We start from the raw sequence: 20,206 nt of genomic DNA, 5'->3' as shown, positions 1-20,206 counted from the left end.
TGCAGCATAACGTGATAAACGCGTATTAATTAAGATTCAACAATGCTTGTTGCTAGCTGGTATGATAAAGGAAGCATAAACGACTGTTGATAATATAGGTTGTTCTAGTTCAATTCATAAAATACCGATTTAGTTCTAGTGTACATTTGAATACATTTTTTAAAAAATAATCCGACGTATTTAAAAATACTGATATATTTTCAACATATATTTCGTTTTGTTCTTAAATAAATTTAATATCAAATTAAATAAATTCCAAAATAATTTGTAATATTGAAAAGGCGAAATATGTTACCCTTCCGTTGTTAAATAGAACAAAGCATAGAAACATACTATAGTGATACTAAATGCGTTAACATATAATTAATATGTGTTCAATTGCAAAATTCTATAAAAAAATCATTATTATTTCGTTTCATAACTTTTAATGATAACAGTTAACAGTACAATTCTTTTTGCCATTGGAATATCTCGCCCTTGGATTAAAATTTAATTTAACAAATGGCTCTATTTATGTTACTAATGCTGTTATTATGTTATTTATACTGTTCACAAGTATAAACATTCATCAACAATTTGATGTTATGAGTGATAAAGTAAATAAGTAAAAGATGGTTTAAAAAACTATTTAAATATCATACTGCTAAAGACACATTTCCTCGCACGGATCCTGCTAAAGACAGGAAACCACGTGATGTGTGGTGCAAAAATCAAAAATAGCGAGATAACTCATTAACTGGATAGTTTCGAATCCACAAAGGAAGATCATTTAATCAAAGCACTATTTGAATGGAAAACGGGGAAACGAAATGTACATGAAACTGGTTGAAAAAATGTCCAACTGATGCAACTGCTAAAACACGTAAACATTTCGTATGGTTATAAATACCTACAGCAATCAAGAGGCCTGTATTTACAACCGAATCATTGGTATCCAACATCAAGGAATTCGCACATGATCCAGTTAATGAAAAGAATTTTGAGGATGTTTTTTTCAGGAATGTACGAGGATCTCTTCCTTCAGAGCGGAGCATAATTTGATGACGCAGTTAAAGTGCTATTTCTTCTACGCAGCATTTCTGTTAATGCCTTCGACAACTATGTTAATGTAACATTAACAAAACCTTATATAACACCATAATGATATAACGTCAGATAGTAACGTCAGATGTATCTATATGAGACATTTGAGACTATATTATGCATAAATTAAAGATCAACAGTACAGAGGTCATTCAAATATGGAAGTGACCAAAGCTCATATAAGAAGTAACATTTTCACGGACACGAGACTTAAATGTAGCCAGAAAACTGGTCACGTTTTGATTTTGCTTATCCCCATTTGATAGTAGACCACATAAAAGCTGCAATGTGGAATAATCTGGCCTCGAAAACACACTCAAATTTTTTTGTCATGTATTGCTGTGTTTTTGATTTATTAGAGCATCTAAATCTCTACGGAGCTGCGAAATCCTGTTAGTAAGTCTGGTTCACTTTGTAGTCGTCGCTGTGGTAGATGAACACGTCCTTGAAGTACATGTTCTTGGTGTAGAAGTAGCTGAAGTTGATGACACGATCGAACGGATAGCCGAACGGTAGGCTGTCGTAGTAGCGCATGCCGGATCCGACGCCGCAAGAGAAGGTCTTTTCGTAGAGGTATCCTTGCTCGTAGGTCTTGGCAGTGTACGGGGTGATGATGAAGTAGAACTGCATTGGCATACCGTTGGTCCAGCCCTTTGGCAAGATCAGACGATCCGGGAATCCGCAGTGGGCCTCCGACATGTCGAGGGCGAATTTCTCCTGTCCGTTGAAGCTGAGCATGATCTTCTTGTATAGTTCGGTGTACATGGTGCGATCCTTGACGCTCCAGAAGAAGTCGCGTGAGTTGCGCACGAAGGTGTTTTTGCCGGCGGTGAAGTCAACCAGGTACTGGTCCATCTCCACGAAGTACTTCTTGTAGTACTGCAGGTCGTAGAGGCGATCGAACTTCGGTCCGAGGAACATGCGCACGATGGCCTTTCCGGTGTATTCCGACATGACGTTCATCGTGTAGCCGAACTGCTTGTGGTTGAGACGACGCTGGCGAGCGAACACGCTGTAATCGAAGTACTTGTCGGTCGTTTGCATCGGCAGAACGTTGGAGACATCCGAATCGAAGAAGTCGAAGTAGGTCACAAGCTTATCGAAGGTGACGTCCTTGATGACGACACCGTTGAAGTTGAGCTCGTCGTACGTGTAGCTGGGCAGGAAACGCTTGAAGTAGTAGTACAGATCCATGAAGCGCTCATACAGCTGGTAGAAGACCGGATCGCGCAGGCTGGTCTCGAACTGCATCAGCGCCGAGGGCCAAACCTTGTAGGCGTTGTAATCGTTTCCGGAAAGCAGCAGGCGCGAGAACACCTCAATGAATCCGATGTAGTTGGCTTCGACACCGTCGACGTTGGCACTGAGCAGGTTTCCGAAGAAGTCGATCGATTCCGGTAGGCGGAGATTGATGCGCGATCCATCCTGCATAAAGTAGTATCCATCTTCAATAATCTTGCGGATCTTCGTCTCCCAGCTGTTGATCCAGTCCAGCTTGTAGTAGAACTCGTCGGTGACCATGTAGTTGTAGTCACGGCTCTTGAACGGCGTTCCGTTCCAGTAGCTGAGCAGCGAGAAGTACCCGGTCTTGAGTGGGAAGCGCCACACCAGCGGCTTGACCGTACCCATATAGTTCGACATACGCTCCAGGTTGTAGCGAGCCAGCAGCGTCTGGTGCATGTACCAGTACAGCTCTCCGCGACGATCCTTCATCAGTCCGAACTTGTCTCCGCCCAGGAAGAACGGATAGTCCATCATGAAGTAGTAGTAGAACGAGTTCAGACCAATATCCTCAGTGAAATAGCTGATGATGTCCTCGCTGTAGAAGTTGTTGTAGTAATCCGTCGGATACGTGGCGGTGTAGTTGGCGTAGACGACGTTGTATTTGCCGTTGCCATAGAAACCGAACTTGGGATCGTACAGCTTCTTGTAGCTGATGGAACGGAGGACGTCGGTGTTGAAGAAGTAGTACGGGTAGATCTCATAGATGGCCGGCAGGACGATGCCCTGAAGGTCGGTGCGGTGCATCACGGTAAGGTGCACGACGTAGATGAACATGCCCTCGTTGACGTTGTCGCGAGCCCAGATGAGATTCTTGTAGTACGTCTCAAAGTCGGCGCTGTTGTACAGGAAGCTGAACAGGGCGTAGGTCTGGCGCAGGTAGAGTTCATTGTAGATGGTGAAGACCTCACCCTTCTCCAGGAACGTACCGCTCTTGAAAAAGTCGAAGAACTCGGCGACCTGGGGGAAGTCCTGTAATTGGTACGAAACAACGTGACAGGTAAGTCGTAATGTTATGCAACGGAAAAAAAGACCATCGAGTAAAAAAACTTACGATGTACTTGGACTCGTCCGAGACCCAGGTCTTGGTGTACTGCATGTATTCCTCATACTTCAGCGGCAGGTGAATGTTTCGGAGCACTTCGAAGAAAAACTTTTGCTTGAACAGGAAATCCTTGTCAGCTGTGGGTATCAATAATGAAAGGGAAAAAATCGTTACGTATAAGGTAGGTATATGCAAAAATGAGCCTATGCTAAATGAGTGTTTTTTACCATATTTCACTTCGTATTTGGTGCTTGGAACATACGATCCACTGGCAAGGACTGCCAGGGAGATCGTCACCGCCAGGATGATGAGCTTCATCTTGTCAAACTTCCGCTTGACTACAGTTACAAGACTGATGATTTGAGGGTTCTTGCTGAGCTTTTATACCATGAGTCAAACTCTGTATACATTTTGCTCTTATTGTTTTTCTGTGATACATATGCGTTTTATACTATTATGTTGTTATCATTTTTGCATTTCGTGTTGCTATTGCCAATGGTGAAGTCAAACCCTGTGAGGTTATCTCTCCGAATTTCGGCAAACGCGAATGATTATGCTATCATCTTTCAATTTTAGCTCCTAACAAAAATGCACCAATTTCATGTGCAACTATGCAATTTTTTTTTCATGCGTCATGACTGAATAAATGCTTTTAGTTTTTATACACTAAATCAGAATAGTAACATATTGTTGAATGAACCAATTTATAGATAAATTATCCTAATCCGACCTTATATAAAAACATCTTAGTTTTTTCTATGTTGATATTGTTTTATTAAACTAATGTTGAATCGACCCACTTATCTCTCACTTTGTAAGTTCTGATGTTACTTTCGTGTAAAGTTTCATGAAATGAATAATGTTTATGTTCCGAAACTTCCATGAAGATTCGCCTTGATTAAAGATTGGACACACATTTTAAATCACTCGTTGAATCAATAAGAATATATCGATTTCATGTAGTATCGTTTTACAGTAATTTGTTTAATTCTTTCCGTTGTATAGTTTTAATCTTTCATAAATTCATATTTTTACTGCCCCCACCATGCATTACTTGTATCGTACCATTTAAGAACAATTCCGTTACGGTAAACAGCAATCCTACTTATCTTTATCCACGTCAGATAAAAAAAACTGATCGTTCACTTGTTTTGCAAAACGGAGACAGTTTTTCACCAAATTAACAGGAGAGCATGCCAGCTAAGAGGTTACATTTTTCCGATTGAACGATGAACGAAACTTTGCTACAAAAAATATAGATGTATAACACTTTCTGATAGAAAATTTGAAAAGTTTTTAATTTAATTTAATTTTTATGGCGTTAAATTATAGCACGCATGAAACATTTCAAGCATGAAATTAAAATTCTGTCAAGCGCCATTTATGAGCGAATAGTTTAACCATTTTTGTGATTTAATTAGCGCCATTTATTTTTCAGATTACCAAACTTTTAATTTAAAGCGTTTCATGATTTTTAAGCGTTTCTGGTTAAAAACTGCCGCCTCCTAGAAAGTATGTTCTCCTGTTACTTTTGTGAAAAATGGTGTTTTGCCTTAGTAGCTAGTTTGATTTCTACTTTATTCATTCTCGTTTCTTTGGACACTGTTTTGAATATTCGCTTTTAATGGGCATGTTCTTTGCAAATGTATGTATTAATACCGAGTGTATATGGATGTTTTTTTATTGATTTTCAATATTAATATTTTTATTCTCAATCAATATACATTTTCGCTTTGCATGCGCTTGTTGTATGTTTTTAATATCATGATTTCATGATGAGGCAACGCATGATTTTAAAGAGACCATGCATGATTGGTATATTATGCATATGGACATACAAAAATCACAAACGCAAACATATAGTACGTCGTTAAACCCCTTTCTTAATCTACCTTACCTAACTAAATTCTTTTCTATCCATCACATACTAACTTTGTGAACCTCTATGTATCTAGCAGAGTTCCTCTGGTTTTCTTCGGTGGAGGCGGTTCGATTTTTTCCTTCAGCACATCTTCATTCGTTTTGCCACCCTTGCGTTCTAGTTGCTTCTCAATGATGCGTGCATTGTTCGCATAGCTATCCGCTACCTCCCGGGCCTCAATCTCATCTTCCTCTTCGTCAATAGTTGACACAGTTACCGAGCTGAACTTGCCCATGTTCTTCGTGTGCTTTGTGACCATAACTTTTTTCGGTTCCAGCGTGGGATTGAGAGTTGCACTAGGAGTTTTGATGATTTCTGAAATTTTCGCCTCACTCTTGCACTTCACCAGTGCTCTGCGTATGACGAACGTCACCTGGGGATCATTGTTATGCCGGTAGTACAACGGCAGACCACATTTTTTGCATTTGAAGCGATGCTGCTTTTCAATGCCTGCTTCTCGCTGGATAAAAACGGTTTCGCTGGGATCCGCATTAACTTTATTCGCATGCCGTGCGCTATCGATCACCCTTGCGCCGTCCAATTGCCTAAGTGGTAGCTTTTCCAGTGTGCAGTCTGTGAAATGTGACAACAGAAAGATAAACGTTTGCGCTCAAAACTGACCGAAGAGAATCGTCACTTACCCAAGATCAAACTCATTTGACCGCATAAACAGTAGTAAATATTTAATGGGCCGGTTTCATTGTATTCTTCCTTGTCCTTAGAGTCCGAGCAAACAATGCTTCTGGATACAACTTTCGGCATTTTGATCTATCGGGGGGAAGCTGGTTTTCAAAAACTTTCAATAATTTACATGTATCAATCCCATACACACCTTGTTTGATTGATAGTAGACTAGTTTGAATAATGAAACTTCACGTTGAACTTTAGAAAACAACTATATCTGATGAACTTGGTTAGTTGTTTATGTTTTTCGTCGAGTGCAATGAAACGACTATCAGGTTCTAGTGATCTTTTGATACGGAAGTCCTGGAATTGTTGCTGTGCGTTAAAGTCGAAAAATGCAATTGATTTAATAATAGCTATATTTTCTAAGCGTTCATTATTTGATCATTTCCCTCAAGCTTCTATTCAAACACAAACCAATCACCTTTGGATCACTTTTGTTGTTTTGTTATCGTTTCTATTTGACATGTTGTTGTTGTCATATGAAACGGTAACGACTAGTAACGGTCCTCTGTTCGAGTCGAATCGCAGAATGTAGTTTATTGTACTTTTATTTTCATCAAACCCTTCAAGCAGCTTTGGGTGGACGAAGAGATTGGCTTACATTTAATATGCATCAATATCGATAAATGGCGATGCGTTCATAAATAATCTTTCAGGGTTGATGCAGAGATCAGAAATCAAAATTTGGTCTACAACTTTGACGCAACGGTTGTGCTAAATTTTCATATAATGCCTAGTTGTTCTAAACGGAGCTCGAAGGAGGCGTACTAAAGTCTGCTAAAAATTGGCTGCATCTTAAGTGACATCTACACATACCGAGACCGAAAGTGAAATATCTCGCTGAATGTGACGAAACTACCCGTGTCCTTACAGAGCTCAGTTTTTGAAGGAGTTTATGATGAATATGAAAATTGACTTATGATTTTCTAGAAATAAAAATAAAATGGTAATCTCTATGTCACCAAAACAGCCTTCACTCACATTGTCGATAGCTACCCTGTCCATGCTCATCAATAAGTAGGCATTTTGAAGATCCTGGATCTATTGTGAAAAATTGTTGAATAATGAATGGGTAAGCAATTGTGATTTTCCCGACAACCGACTGTTTTATCTATATTGAACGATTTTGTATTGTTTTGCACCGACATCACGATAAGCGTAAATTCAGCATTCCTCGTCTCGCGTAAAGGACGCGCGAAGCGGCATGCGCGAGATGGACCACCCAAATTGCAACGGTGTCCCTTCCAGTGAGACGTCTCGCTGTCCTTCAGGATATGTGTAGAAGGCCCTTAATGTTTTTTCACTCCAAATCTAGTAACATAGATTTTGCCTTACACAGAAAACCTTTAAAAACTAATATTTAAAGTAGCTTAATTGGCAGTAACCTAGCGCCAGCGCATACCGGAAGCGGCGGTGGAGTGATTCGCGTAGAAATTAGATCGCTGTAAGTACGGTACGGGTGGTGAAAAGTGTTATTTATCCCTGGTCGAGTGGTGCTACTGGTGACTACTGGTACAGTGTGCACCCCCGTTGTCGTGATGCGTGCGGATGGTTTCGGGTTGTGCTGCTGGAAAGCGGAAGCCCGTGTATGGTTGACCATCGAAGGAGCCACAGATCCTTGGCCGTAAGCCGTGGCCATCGTGAAGGTGAACATTTCGTGCATACGGGTGTAGGGAAAATCGTGCTTGCCGTACACCAGCGCGCGAGCCTGCGGGCCTGGCGAGACAGTTTCGGATGCAATCCTTAATGTGAACATTTGGCAGGCGTGTGTGCGAAAGCCAGCGAGGGTTGGTTCAGATTTTCCACCCGCCATGCGGCTGCTAGCTGGTGTGGAAAGTCATTTCCCTGTGGGCTGTGCAGCGGCACCAGTAGCAGGCAGCAGGCAGCAGCAGGAGCGGAAGAGGGAGTGGTGACAGGATGCAGCAAGGAATGGAATGGCATGCATCGCTTCGTCCTTGTCTGGCGTCACGCGTCCTTTCTCGCTTCAAAACCCGAAGTGCGTCCTATTTTTGCCGAAGATAAAAAAACGGTGTGTGAGCGAGACCGAACCAGCGGGTGCGTGAGCGGGCTCGAGCGAGATGGCCGCCGCCGGACGGTGATGAGGGCACAAACTTCCGCAGTGTCTGAAGAACAAATCACGGAAACGTGCGTGATCCTTGGGCAGCAGGGCCTCAGCCGTGGGGGAGGGGTTGCGTGGCGTTGTGGTGGGGTTTTTGTTGGGAGCGACGGCAGGAAATGGCCGAAAGTGGGTTTCGGTTGGGTGCTGATTATTGCTGATAAGAAAAGCCCTCGAAAGGACGCATGGTGCAGCCAGCTGCCGCGCACGTGTGTGAAAGTGCATACTGAACGGAAGCGACCCAGGAAGTGAAGGTGAGAATGACCTGGCTTGGTGTGAATGGCGGGGAGTGCGGATCGAGCAAAGCCCGTCCTGGGAGAATGATGCAAGGGTTGCAACTAAAGCGACCCCAAAGCTGGCGCGAAAAGGACTCAACTAAACCCCGTGAGAGAGACGCCGTGCGTATCCGGTCAGTGTGAGGTGTGATGCATTTTGCATCTGCAATTCAGCTCGTACACACGACGGCACCACGCGGAGGGCCACGGCGCAGGGTTTCGGGTTTGCTTCTTCTTCGTCTTCTTCTGTTCCGTTTACGCAAAGTGCACCGAACTCTTCTTGCCATCCTCGCGCTTTGGTAGTACTATTTACTACTACTATCGGGAGCACCAGATGCGGATGAGTGTGTATGCGAATTGTATTGTGCCTGGCAGAGCGAGCGAGGTAGCACGGTGTTGAGGCATGAATTGCAGCGTGTTTGTGCACGCTGTGTGTGAAAAGTAGTCCCACACTCCCACCCCCAGATGGCAGCGTGGTTTCCCTCAACCCTTTTTGGGAGAGCAAATCGGGTTGCTGCTTCGCGAAAATAAAGAACGAAACGAACCTTCATAAACATGTGCCCCTAAATGGAACAAAAACTGTCACCTGGAATTGCTGTGAAGAAGAACAAGATGTGAAAGGGGTCAAATTTTGGACAGCATCCAAGTAGGCTGAGTGAAAAGTTAGTTGTTGACTGAGTTGAATGAAACGTGGAAAATATTGACGAGTGCGCGTGAGTGGAACATTTCGGGGGATGGGGAGGGAGGGTGGGAAGAAGTTTTGGTGGAGTCAAAGCGATCGTGGATGGAGGCGCCCAGTGCTTTGTACCCGACCAGTGTGATCCAACGTGGTTCGCCGAGTGACCGCGCTTGCTAATCTGCAGATTGCGATTCTAACTGCTCGCTTTTCAGATAGCTTGATACCCAATGAACAGCGGGCGGCATGGTTAAGATGGCTTCAACGGAGGAACAGGACAGGAAAATCGTGCTGGAGTTCTGCCACCTGCTGGAGAAGTCGAAGCAGCTGTTCAACGGTCTGCGCGATCTGCCGCAGTACGGGCACCGGCAGTGGCAGGCGTACTTCGGCCGAACGTTCGACGTTTACACCAAGCTGTGGAAGTTCCAGCAGCAACATAGACTAGTCCTAGATTCTAAGTATGGTTTAAAGCGATGGCAAATCGGAGAAATAGCTAGCAAAATTGGGCAACTCTATTATCATTATTAGTAAGCATCGGCACCACCGTGCTAGGAAGCGACTGCGAGTAGCGAGGCAAAATTGGACTTATGTGGATTTTTTCTTTCTTTTTTTATCTTCTGGCTCTTGCCCTTCTTATTTGCAGCCTTAGAACGAGTGAAACAAATTATCTCAATGAGGCATACTCTTTTTATTCTGCGATCAGAGGGCGCGCTTACTACTCTAGAGCAATCAAGGAGGACCGACCGGATCTCATGGTTAAGAAACTACGTTACTACGCTAGATTTATTGTTGTTTGTTTACTGTTGAAGAAGATGAAGCTAGTGAGAGAGTTAGTTATCGAATTAGAGCGACAAATACAGGAATACACCACAACGTAAGTGATCGTAAGAGGATCAGCAATACCAGCAGCGATAATAGCATTGTAATCGATTTGTCTGATCATTTTAGCTACGAGCCAGAGGATCAACTGGAGTGGTCGCTGGTGCTAGAGGAGATCAAGGGATTCATCAAGGCGGAATCGGCCGTCGCCGTGCTGCATGCCGACACCAACCCAATCGTACTGTCGCACAGGTTAGTTGCTTGCCACTGGTAGCCTAGTAGATTAGAATTAGGCCCGTGCTTTCTAATTATTACCTTTGTCTGCTGTAGCTTCCTTTACGATGTCCCGTAATTGTGTTTCCTTCGTTTTTGTTTATCAATATGTGTTGTAGATACCTTCGATGATATTTATCTTTTGTTTTGTCCATTTGTCTTATGTTTATTTTCCTTACGAACATTTTCTTTCAATTGTCTATCTTATGTTTGTGCTTTGATAGGAAAAGGAAAACATTTTATTTTTATTTTTTGATCTAGATTGAAATAAAATAAGAAGCTAAGAGTTATTGCAATAATACAATTGCTAGTGCGTTGATAAAGTAATTTTAAAATTTTGGCGCTAATAATAGCTACCATAAAGCACTTGAAATCATTGAAATATTGTACCAAAATTCGCACAAGCATATACTCTTATTTTAGTTTTCGCTTCAATTTGTGCTTTTCCTAAACACAAACAAGTTTTAACGATCGAACATGTCTATCAAACAGCTACAATATTAAATGTTTTGTTTGTTTCATTCCGTATTCGGTTGTTCTCCAGCTTGGTTGTGCTTACTTATTGACAAAATTTGTTACTCTAAAATACTCTCTAATGATGTTCATAAATGCTTACCAGATGGTATGTTTTCTATCGCTTCCGCTGTTGAGCTTTTCGTTTCATTTTGTGTTGTATGGATTTTTTGTTAAGCATTTTGTTCTTTTGCACCTAATCCTGTCCAGTAGTATTCGTAGAATGCTTTTCACACAAAAAAAAACATTAACAAAGTTACATTAAAATATTTGAAAAGATAAACTGCTCAACCTATACCACAGTACACCTCATTGTTGGCAATAAGTAACAACTAATCGCAAGATGCATTACTAGTGATAGGAGTTGTGCCTTGACAACATATGTGCCACTCTGTTCTCGTGTAGTAAATGTTCTCCCGACGCAAGACTTCACTATCAAATGTAAGAAAGTGTACTACCACCACACTTTGTGTTTGTCTTATCCAAAAATTAGTAATATTGCTGCCGTCGCATAGTATCACGTTCTCGGTTAAAGCTCCACCCGCGCAAATGTTGCTGTTTATGTTCCTTTAAGTATGTAAAAAAAAATACACACAATCCAAAGCTCTCTGCTCCGATCTGTTTCGTTGTGTTTGCAACTTGTGTCTACTGGTTTTCTTGTTTCCATACGTGTTCCAGCTTCCATAAATTGGCTGTGTTTCTATTGTTCCATAATTGGCTATGGTTTTTTTTCTATCTTGTGTACTATTTGTAAATTGATAGGTGATTAAAGTAATACCACTTCAATCTGAGCAACTTTCCATGTATACTGAGCCGTATGATTTTGTTCCCCGATTGATTTTTTTTCGCATTGTATTGGAAGCGTTTTGATTTTGATTTTACACTATTGCTGAAAAATTAGTATGTAAGCAATCATAATCTTAAGGCAGTAAGAGCAAACAGTTACAAGCGGGCTGTAGCCTGCTGCGGGCCCGCAGTAAATCGCATCACCTATTCCCGCTTATTTGGAAATACGTTTGGCAATCGGAAAGCAAGGCTGTACGCGATGAACGGCCCATCCAAATTTAAGTTACGCAAATTGTGGCTTTGCTTGCTCTTACTTGAATCTAGATCAGTAAGATTGGTTTATAAGTAAGATAAGACGACGAGCCCATGACGAAATGAAAAGAAAGATGAAGGAAAATCACGAATATTGGCCCGTTCACTTTCATTTTGGATCATCCGTGCGCATATAACGTTCATCCAACGCTGTTTCACTTCCCATTTTCCATCCATATGCTTCCCTTCCACGTGGGGTCACGGTTCGCTTTCGTATCTCATCCTCATAAGTTCGTTTTCTGTGTTGGCTTCTGCGAAGGTAGCGCTTACACGAGTCAAGCAGTAAAGGTGCGCTGAAGCACACCATCTAATGTGTGCCATCGAACCACGAGTGGGTCGTGCAAAAAAGAAAAATATTTTAAAAAATAAGTTGTGCTCATCCTGATCCGATTCTTTGCCTAAGCGCACTGCGAGTATGCCGCCATATGTATTTGTGTACGTGGATTGAACAGGATTGTGAAAAAGAAAAGTAAAGCTATGACGACGAAAGGCATGAGTAAGTTGGACAATTTCAATTTCTTGTTGTTCATTTTTCGGTTGTAGTGTGGTTTCCAACGATCCGGAAATGGTTGGTTGACCAGAACAAAAAACAAAAAATAACACATACTTAAATAACGTGAAAGTCAATTTTGGTTCGTGTTCCGTTCGTTTTGTTTCGTATGAAACCTTGAAAAAAAAAAAGCTTCCTCCCTGAAGAAGAGAAACACATAGCAATAGTTTACAAAATCATTGCTCTTCTACATTCCGCTGAAGGGAGGAAAAGTGATTGTATTGGAATATGGTTCGGTTTTTCGGAATCGCTCGACGCGAAATTCATCGGCCATTATCTTACACCTTACATCGCCAATCGGTTCCATATGCTCATGGTAACACTCGTCATCAGCAACACACACGCAATCACCGCCTCACACACCCCGTACAGGCATACATACATGAATACATACATGCGCACCTAGAGTCATAAAAAAACACGGTCACCCGCGCTCAAAACCCTAACACACCGACAAAAACACCCAGGACCCACACGGGAGAGATGTACACAAGCATACACATACAAGAATACACACACCTATACATCACATTAAAGGATCTTGCATCCTAACACTCACGCACTTATGAGCAAGGGTGACCAACGTAGTCGAAAGCACGGGCCATTCGTCGTTCCTTGTATGGAATAGGGCAACTTCACCCGTGTTGAATCGAAGTGGTTCTGGTTCCAGGTTGAGCCCGCTCACGACGCCACCCTGCGAGCGGACGCCGCACATGACGCTCAGTCTGCAGGAGATCCTGATCGTGGGTTCCGCCTGCGAGCAGGCAAAGTTTTCCGAGCTGACAATGGACATGTTCCGGTAGGTACCGAAGGGCTTACGGTGGGCGTCTAGGATGGCATTGAGCTTACTTGCCGCCATGTTTTCTACCGATAGGATGCTACAAACACTGGAACGTGAACCGACGGACGCGATGCACCCGATGATCGGCCATCCGATGGCACACGGAGGTCCTCATGATGCCAGCCCTGCGGCTAGCCGGATGCCTCCATATGGTGTACCGGGCTCGAAAGGTACTCACTACATCAGGTTGGTGTGTCGCCTGATGATACTGATTTGTGTGCGTTTGGTTTCCCATCCCGACAGGATACGTGGAGAATGGCGATCGACGTTCGATGCGAGACAACCCGCACAAGTACTTGCTGTACAAACCGTCGCTCAGCCAACTGATGGTGTTTCTATCGAGTGGATTCAAGGAGCTGCCTCCAGGCGGTGCCCTGCTGCTGTACATGTCTGCGGATGGGTGCTTCTCGACTACGAAGCACCCACAAGACTGTAAGATATCTCATCGGCAAAGCATCTCATCGACCGGTTGCAATAAGTACGTAATCCTATTTACTTTACCTTCGACAGACGGCTACGAGTTAGGTGGTTTAGCAACCAGCGTGAAGCGGGACGCGGTGGACAGTGGATTGTCAGTGCGCGGGAAGTCCAGCGCTGGCTATAAGGAACCGCACTGTCTGTATCCTGGCGATCTTTATCCCTACACGAGACGGCCTCTCTTCATCATTATCGATTCGGACAATTCATTCGTGTTCCAGCACATACCTAGGTACGTATCGTAGTGTAATTTCTCCTTCGTAACCGGCTATTCACGGGGTATTCGTGTGTGTGATCTATCCCTCAGGTACTTCGGTCAACCATTAGTTATACTCATGTCACCCCAGGACGTTCCTGCCAGCTATCAAGGTAGGTCTCCCTCCGTCTCGTTTGTCTCGTAAGTTGTCTCTTAAACGATGTGCTTTTGGTTGTCTTTTCCGATTTTGGTTCACATTTGCCTTGATACGGTGCAGATTTGCAGCACCACGGCTCGCTGTTCACGTTATTCCTGCACTCGCCAATGACGGCCATGTGCTACATCTGCAACGTCGGCGATGTGCCGATCCACCATTGGGAGCGATGCCAGAGTTACGTCGATCGGTTCGTGACGGAGGCGTCCCGTCTGGTGACGCGCTGCCGTATGGATGAAATCGAGCAAGGTATCGGGTATATAGGTAGGTATCGCAGTCATGGACCCTTGTTGCGCCTTGTTTGGGTTCCATCGGCACGCAAGAAAGTGTGTTTCCTATATTTTCATCCGCTTGCAGATTCTTCATACGTGCAGTTCTTTGGAGACGATTTCCTACGGACACTCATTCTTCGATTCGTATTTTGTGACGTGGCGCTGCGGTTGCATCGGGGCTTCCGGGGCCGACACCAGAGGCCTCGTTGCGAACCTCCCCTACCAGGACCGGAGCTGGTGGAACACCCGTCATTGGCGCACATTGTGCTGCAGTTGGCAACGGCTCTCGACGTACGGGGCCATTTCGTGGAAGGCCCAGAAGGCGATTGATGCACGATCAAGATCACGATCCTACGCTTACGATTCCCGGTGACAGCGTTTAGTATCGCGTTAAGCGTACGCTTCCCAACGTGCCCGGGCACGGTCTTAATTGCGTTGCTGACGGTGATCCTGGCAGTGGCGATCGTCAACGTCGCGCATCATCCAGCGCATAGTCGCGATGGTGTAACCGTCGCTGTGCCGGCGCCGTTGTTGTACACCGTGCTCTGCTGAGCTCAAGCGGACGAACAAAGTGCATTACTTCCAGCATATGTTGTTCTCGTTGGCTTGAGTCCGTCGTAGGCAGGATTTCAGCAACACACCAGCGTGGGACCGGCAGAGAAGAAATCAGAGCAAAAGTATTAAGCGGCAGCATCCTCCTGCACGGTGGATATGTTTCGTTTGCGTTCGCTTTCCAGTCCTTGGAACCGCTTCGGTTGTAGATCAGGTACATACATTTGTAGCTTTTTACGCGACTTGTTACTATTTATAAGACGGCAGCAGCAGCAGCATCGATACGCTTGATATCAAACGAACCAACGGTTGAGGGAGGTTTGCGTTTTGTAAGGCACATTTTGATGAAGCGCTCAAACAGGCCAATGAAGCGGAGTTTCGTTTTTGGAAGTTTTGGTTTCTTGATTTGTCTCGTCTTTTAGGCAACCTTGTTGATCGGCGAAAAGAAAAGTCGGCAGCATAAATACCCGCGAAATGTGCTGAACTAATTGCCACGTAACGGGTCGCATTTACATGAAAAAGCGGTTGAAAAGAAAACTTTACCCAGTGAGACCAGTTCCGGTGGATTCGAATGGTTCGCTTTGGCCAATTGGGAAAGAGTGTGGCGTTTGGTCCAGGGTTTACCGGTCGTGAAACCGGTGCATTCCTTCGTGAGAGTATAGATTATATCAAAGTTTATCTATTTATATATAAACATATTTATATTTATATATATGAATTAAATATATATATAAATATATATATACCTACATTAACACACATCCGCTTGCGCAATGAGAAACTAAAATACTTATAGAGCAGAGAGAAGTAAAAGAGAAAGACACGCAGAAACATGAGTCGTATTGAACAAAAAACGGGAAGAAAAAACATGCTTAGAACGTATTATATAGAAATTTGAAACACGATTAATACCAACCGAAGGACGAGACTAGTGAATCATACAATTCTCTAACTTCCTGCTTTAAATATAATTTCACTGTATATGCAGTATTGCAACTGTGTATTTGATGAAAGTTCGATGAAAACTCCTTCTTTAAATGTACATTACGTTATGCTAGTCAAACAGCTCGTGTTTTTAGTCATGAATTTTTGTTTCTATTTATCTTTTATTTCAATGACCTCTGAAGCAACTGTTATCGCTTAAATACATTATAATCAGCCAACTAAGCATGATTCTTCCCTTCATCTCACCTTACTGTGATGCCTGCTCAAAGAGGCAATGTGAAATTATAGATTTTTCTTTCCTTAAATTACACCTCACTAGAATGAGGTCGACGGAAGATACCGACGAGGACTTTGGAATATTGACTAAAGAAAGTAAATAAAAAAACACTACTTAAGAAGATACCCAGCCGATATTTGGACAATATATAAACGTGTGATCACTGCCGCTATTTCGCTTCATTAGTAGGAAACAAAGAAACAAAACAAACTTAAAAAATATGAAACAAAGCATAAATGGGTATGATAGGCGCGACAAAACATTAAGGAAATCAGCTACACACAGTATGAATGTGCGGTTGACGGAACAGCCAGAAGTTTTGTGTAAACTTCTTGAACAAATGAACAAGAAGAGAAACAAACATATGCACTTCCAACAAGAACACACATACACACACACATTTACACATGAACACACGTATAAACATACTGAAGTAAGAAGGACGAACAAACATAGCACCGTATATATATATATATATATATATATATATATATATATATATATATATATATATATATATATATATATATATATATATATATATATACATACATATATTTTTCGCGTAAGATTTGGTAACGTCGGTGCTTGCACGCATCCTGTCTGCTCTGGTTGCAGGCCACATTTCATCCGTTTTTATTTTCTTCCGGTCGTAGGCAACACAGCAGTTATAAGATAGAAGCGCGCGTACTAGTCTTAGGAGCCGTATCCATGGTATCGTCTGCTTGGGTAGGGATCAAGTTGCAAGTGAGACCCGGTAGCATAAACGAGGTGTAGGTAGGGAATATATAATAGCGTAAATAGGGACTAAGCAATGGCGTTTGGCTGACATCCGTTACAGAACAAAAGATTGAAGATGTCTAAGATACATACACACGAAACAACCAAAAAATATTGAAAACCGGAGAGATCAAGAGAATGGAACCGTAGGTCCCAACAACCTGAGCACTATTTTGGAATATTTGACAGAGAAAAGTAACGAGGTAAAGGAAACTTATTAGAACGAATGGAAGGAATCGCCGGGTAAGGGGTCTAATAATCTGTGCGGTATTCTCTTCAAATATGAGCCGAACGTAACTCAATCGCGGCATTCATCAGCCCTAGTACACTTGGGGGGCGTCTTGAAGAATTGTTCACATGAGTCTGTTTATTTTATTCTATCGAAAGGTTAGTTTGCATGCTCAATAACAAAGGATGGAAAATGAGAGGAAGTGAGCAGCTGATATCACAACTCTGTTATGTTTTAGTCAAATAATAATCTTGTGCGCGCAATCAAGAGGGAGCCACCACAGAGGCTTTGGGTTTTTGGCAACAACTAGCGCTACAGAGCGATTTTCGTGGAGGGAAGAAGAAACGATGAGAGGGTGGAAAAATCGTGTCCTTGGATCTTCAAAAAATATATTGATATTTCACCGTACTCGTTAGCTGGTAACTGTGAACGGAAGGAATGTAGCTAACACAGCCAATGAATGTAACAAGTAGGTAGTAGAAGGTAGTGCAATAGACTCCGTAGCCAATACCTCTCCCTCATTGGATGTGCGTGTACTACTCCTAGATGGATGGATGGATTCAGTTTCGTTTTTGTATGCCAATGCGATGTTATCGTTGTGATCGCTATCTTGATTTCTTCTACATCCTCTTCCCTCTGATTACTTCAGCAGTCAAATCGACCCGTTTTGATGTGCGACAACGTAGATAATTGCTAAATGTTAGTCAATGTGGTTTGTTGGATTCTGGAACGGACCGAAATAGTATGAAGATAGGTGGGCGAGTGCAGTTGGTTGATTCGTGGGTGACAGGAAGATAGGACTTTTTGACGATGGTGAGGGTATCTGCTAAAGGCAGTTCAGCTGACCAAAAATCCCTTTTTCTCGATGGGGTATGATCGAGGTAGAATGAGAGAGGGAGTGTGTGATCGATCGAGCATGCGTGTGGGAATGAGACGTTTGGAGCAAGTGCAACGTGATTACAGGCGCATATGCTGCAGTAGGTGACTCGAGGTATAATGAAAGGGTCAGCCTCCAACTAGGTAAAACAATCAGAGATTATATACTGTAAGGTTAAGTGGAGCTACAAAGGAACGCGACATCTGCTCATCTACTACAGATCCCATCAAGCATCGATACAAACCAATTTAAAAAAAAACGCTTCTAGGTTATATGCGCGGAATGTTGGAGGTGAAAGCATGGAACGAAACAGAGCAGAGTATATCATAACAATATTGCATGATTATCGCTCCCTCATGGCTTCTCGGAGAAAGCTGTAACAGAGTTATATAAAGCAAACCGAATCCTTCCCTCTCAGTATCATCAGTCCTTCTAGAGTGTAATGATAATTGTTCACGTAACACACAACCTACCTGCTCACTGTTGTTTGTTGTTCTTTTGGTTTCGTTAGATGGTGTGTACTTAAGCAACTGAGGCTGGGAAAAAGGAAAATTAACTGTAGTGCAGGCAAAATACAAAACGAGAAACATAAACCCACGGGGAAGCATTTTCGAAGCTTGGTAAAATAGTCATCTTATGGTTAGTAGAGTAGTGAAAGAGTAAAACAAACCAAACAAAGGCAAAAAAGAAACAAAACCGCGGCAAACAAGCAGTCACAGCGACCCTAAAGGTGATACCAAAGTGTTTAAAGAGAATATACAAAACTAGGCAACAAACTAAAAAAAAAAACAAATCCAAAAACGTGGAATACTAAAGAGATGATGTATTAGGGAGAAAAGAAAAACCCGTACCGTTGAAAGTTTGACGTTGGAAGGAGCACGATAAGAAAATAGAAATACCCAAAGAAAGCGCAAAATGAATGCAACAAGAACGGATATATGTATATATATACGTATGCTTATAAAAGGAAAGCAAAAGAAGGAGCACAGAGCAAACAGACAAAATGGCAGAACATGAACACCTAACAGCGCAAGAAGAAACAGTATACACAAACCATGCAACACATAACTGTCGTCACTACGGAACAAAACCAGATACTGAAACATCAAATATATCACTGCCCTAAGTGTTTCACTAACGTAAACTGAGTAAAAATAATAAAAAAAACACGCTAAAACATAGTCAAGTGAAAAATGGGATATACATGGCCTGTTCGGTGGCGGCTTCACTTCTATTTTTTTCCGAATGACGCGGCTCCTGGGCACACGACCACAGTGCGGATATGATCAGTAGGTACCACAGCTTCGCGTAGATTTTTTTCTACCCCACTGTCGAATTGGTCGATTGGGATGGAGCGCTTCAGACCTGGATCAGTCGTAGTCCGTCTGCATCCATGGGGATGTAGCAATCACGAGTCGTTTCTAAGGACATTTAACAGGGTTTTTGGAAATTTAACAAAATTATAAGGAATGGAACACAGAGAGAGAGAGAGAGAGAGAGAGATGGTCCGACATTTGACGACATTAAATTTTTTTTTCGCTGGCAATTTGACTACCATTTCTGAAAACAGCTGCACACGATAGGACAAAATCTACTCGATAAGCGCTATGAGCTATAAGCTTTTGCATAATTAAAACTAGCTAGCAAAAAAACGTACGTACAACACACACGATACGCGTTTTGTGAGCTTATTATACTATAAACGTCACGGTGGTATATGCGTACTGCCACCCAACGAGGTGGAAAGCCAACGGTCGAGAAACAACGGGGCAAAACGTGCGGAAAACGTACCCACCTGAACATGGGAGGACACGGTTTCAACCAGCGGACGATGAAATGAAACGGGACGTTACGAAGATAGGGAATACGGACATACAATCGAACCGAAGCACGCTGCGAAACATGCACGAGAAAACTGTTGTTCTTGTGTGTGTCGCCGTGCAACGTGTGTCCGAGGAGGCCTCGCAGGAGAGCATTTTTGCGCCATTTGGCCAGGATCGGACGAGGAGAAAGAGTGAGACAAAGCCCACAACACAACAATCACATATTTAGAATAGTGTGAACTATTTGACAAAACCAAAGTAATAATAAACAAGAAGAAAATAAATCAACATAGAATAGAACACCTTTGTAGCAACCGAAATACGTAACCGAACTAGAGGGAACTGAACACAGCAGCGAGCGCAAATGGATGAAGGCAGGATTGGGA

At 42.7% G+C, this 20,206-nt stretch overlaps 3 protein-coding genes across 3 annotated transcripts; 1 reads left to right on the top strand and 2 right to left on the bottom strand.

The window, feature by feature from the left end:
- Positions 1-1,391: 1,391 nt before the first annotated feature.
- On the bottom strand, positions 1,392-3,747 carry LOC128725541 (hexamerin-1.1). Its single transcript, XM_053819294.1, has 3 exons — positions 3,637-3,747; positions 3,419-3,546; positions 1,392-3,336 (listed from the first exon to the last, which is right to left on the bottom strand). The coding sequence occupies exons 1-3, from the start codon at positions 3,725-3,727 to the stop codon at positions 1,477-1,479; spliced, it is 2,079 nt and encodes a 692-aa protein (XP_053675269.1). The 5' UTR covers positions 3,728-3,747; the 3' UTR covers positions 1,392-1,476.
- A 1,480-nt stretch (positions 3,748-5,227) lies between these two features.
- On the bottom strand, positions 5,228-6,092 carry LOC128725896 (STING ER exit protein). Its single transcript, XM_053819670.1, has 2 exons — positions 5,972-6,092; positions 5,228-5,903 (listed from the first exon to the last, which is right to left on the bottom strand). The coding sequence occupies exons 1-2, from the start codon at positions 6,090-6,092 to the stop codon at positions 5,353-5,355; spliced, it is 672 nt and encodes a 223-aa protein (XP_053675645.1). The 3' UTR covers positions 5,228-5,352.
- A 3,238-nt stretch (positions 6,093-9,330) lies between these two features.
- On the top strand, positions 9,331-14,667 carry LOC128723686 (protein SCAI). Its single transcript, XM_053817450.1, has 10 exons — positions 9,331-9,611; positions 9,728-9,958; positions 10,033-10,155; positions 12,993-13,136; positions 13,212-13,348; positions 13,422-13,610; positions 13,689-13,887; positions 13,963-14,024; positions 14,129-14,329; positions 14,423-14,667. The coding sequence occupies exons 1-10, from the start codon at positions 9,331-9,333 to the stop codon at positions 14,665-14,667; spliced, it is 1,812 nt and encodes a 603-aa protein (XP_053673425.1).
- Positions 14,668-20,206: the final 5,539 nt, after the last annotated feature.

The sequence above is a fragment of the Anopheles nili genome, chromosome 3 (genome assembly GCF_943737925.1).
Source record: "Anopheles nili chromosome 3, idAnoNiliSN_F5_01, whole genome shotgun sequence".
NCBI lineage: Eukaryota > Metazoa > Arthropoda > Insecta > Diptera > Culicidae > Anopheles > Anopheles nili.
The sequence above is the reverse complement of the archived record's forward strand: the minus strand, read 5'-3'. Positions and strand labels throughout refer to the sequence as shown.

Coding starts and splice junctions, on each gene's coding strand:
- LOC128725541 (XM_053819294.1), bottom strand. CDS start 3,727: ATGAAGCTCATCATCCTGGCGGTGACGATCTCCCTGGCAGTCCTTGCC. Junction 3,547..3,636: donor CAAATACGAAGTGAAATATG/GTAAAAAACACT, acceptor TGATACCCACAG/CTGACAAGGATTTCCTGTTC. Junction 3,337..3,418: donor CGGACGAGTCCAAGTACATC/GTAAGTTTTTTT, acceptor TACCAATTACAG/GACTTCCCCCAGGTCGCCGA.
- LOC128725896 (XM_053819670.1), bottom strand. CDS start 6,092: ATGCCGAAAGTTGTATCCAGAAGCATTGTTTGCTCGGACTCTAAGGAC. Junction 5,904..5,971: donor TCAAATGAGTTTGATCTTGG/GTAAGTGACGAT, acceptor CACATTTCACAG/ACTGCACACTGGAAAAGCTA.
- LOC128723686 (XM_053817450.1), top strand. CDS start 9,331: ATGGTTAAGATGGCTTCAACGGAGGAACAGGACAGGAAAATCGTGCTG. Junction 9,612..9,727: donor CAACTCTATTATCATTATTA/GTAAGCATCGGC, acceptor TCTTATTTGCAG/CCTTAGAACGAGTGAAACAA. Junction 13,888..13,962: donor GTGTTCCAGCACATACCTAG/GTACGTATCGTA, acceptor TCTATCCCTCAG/GTACTTCGGTCAACCATTAG.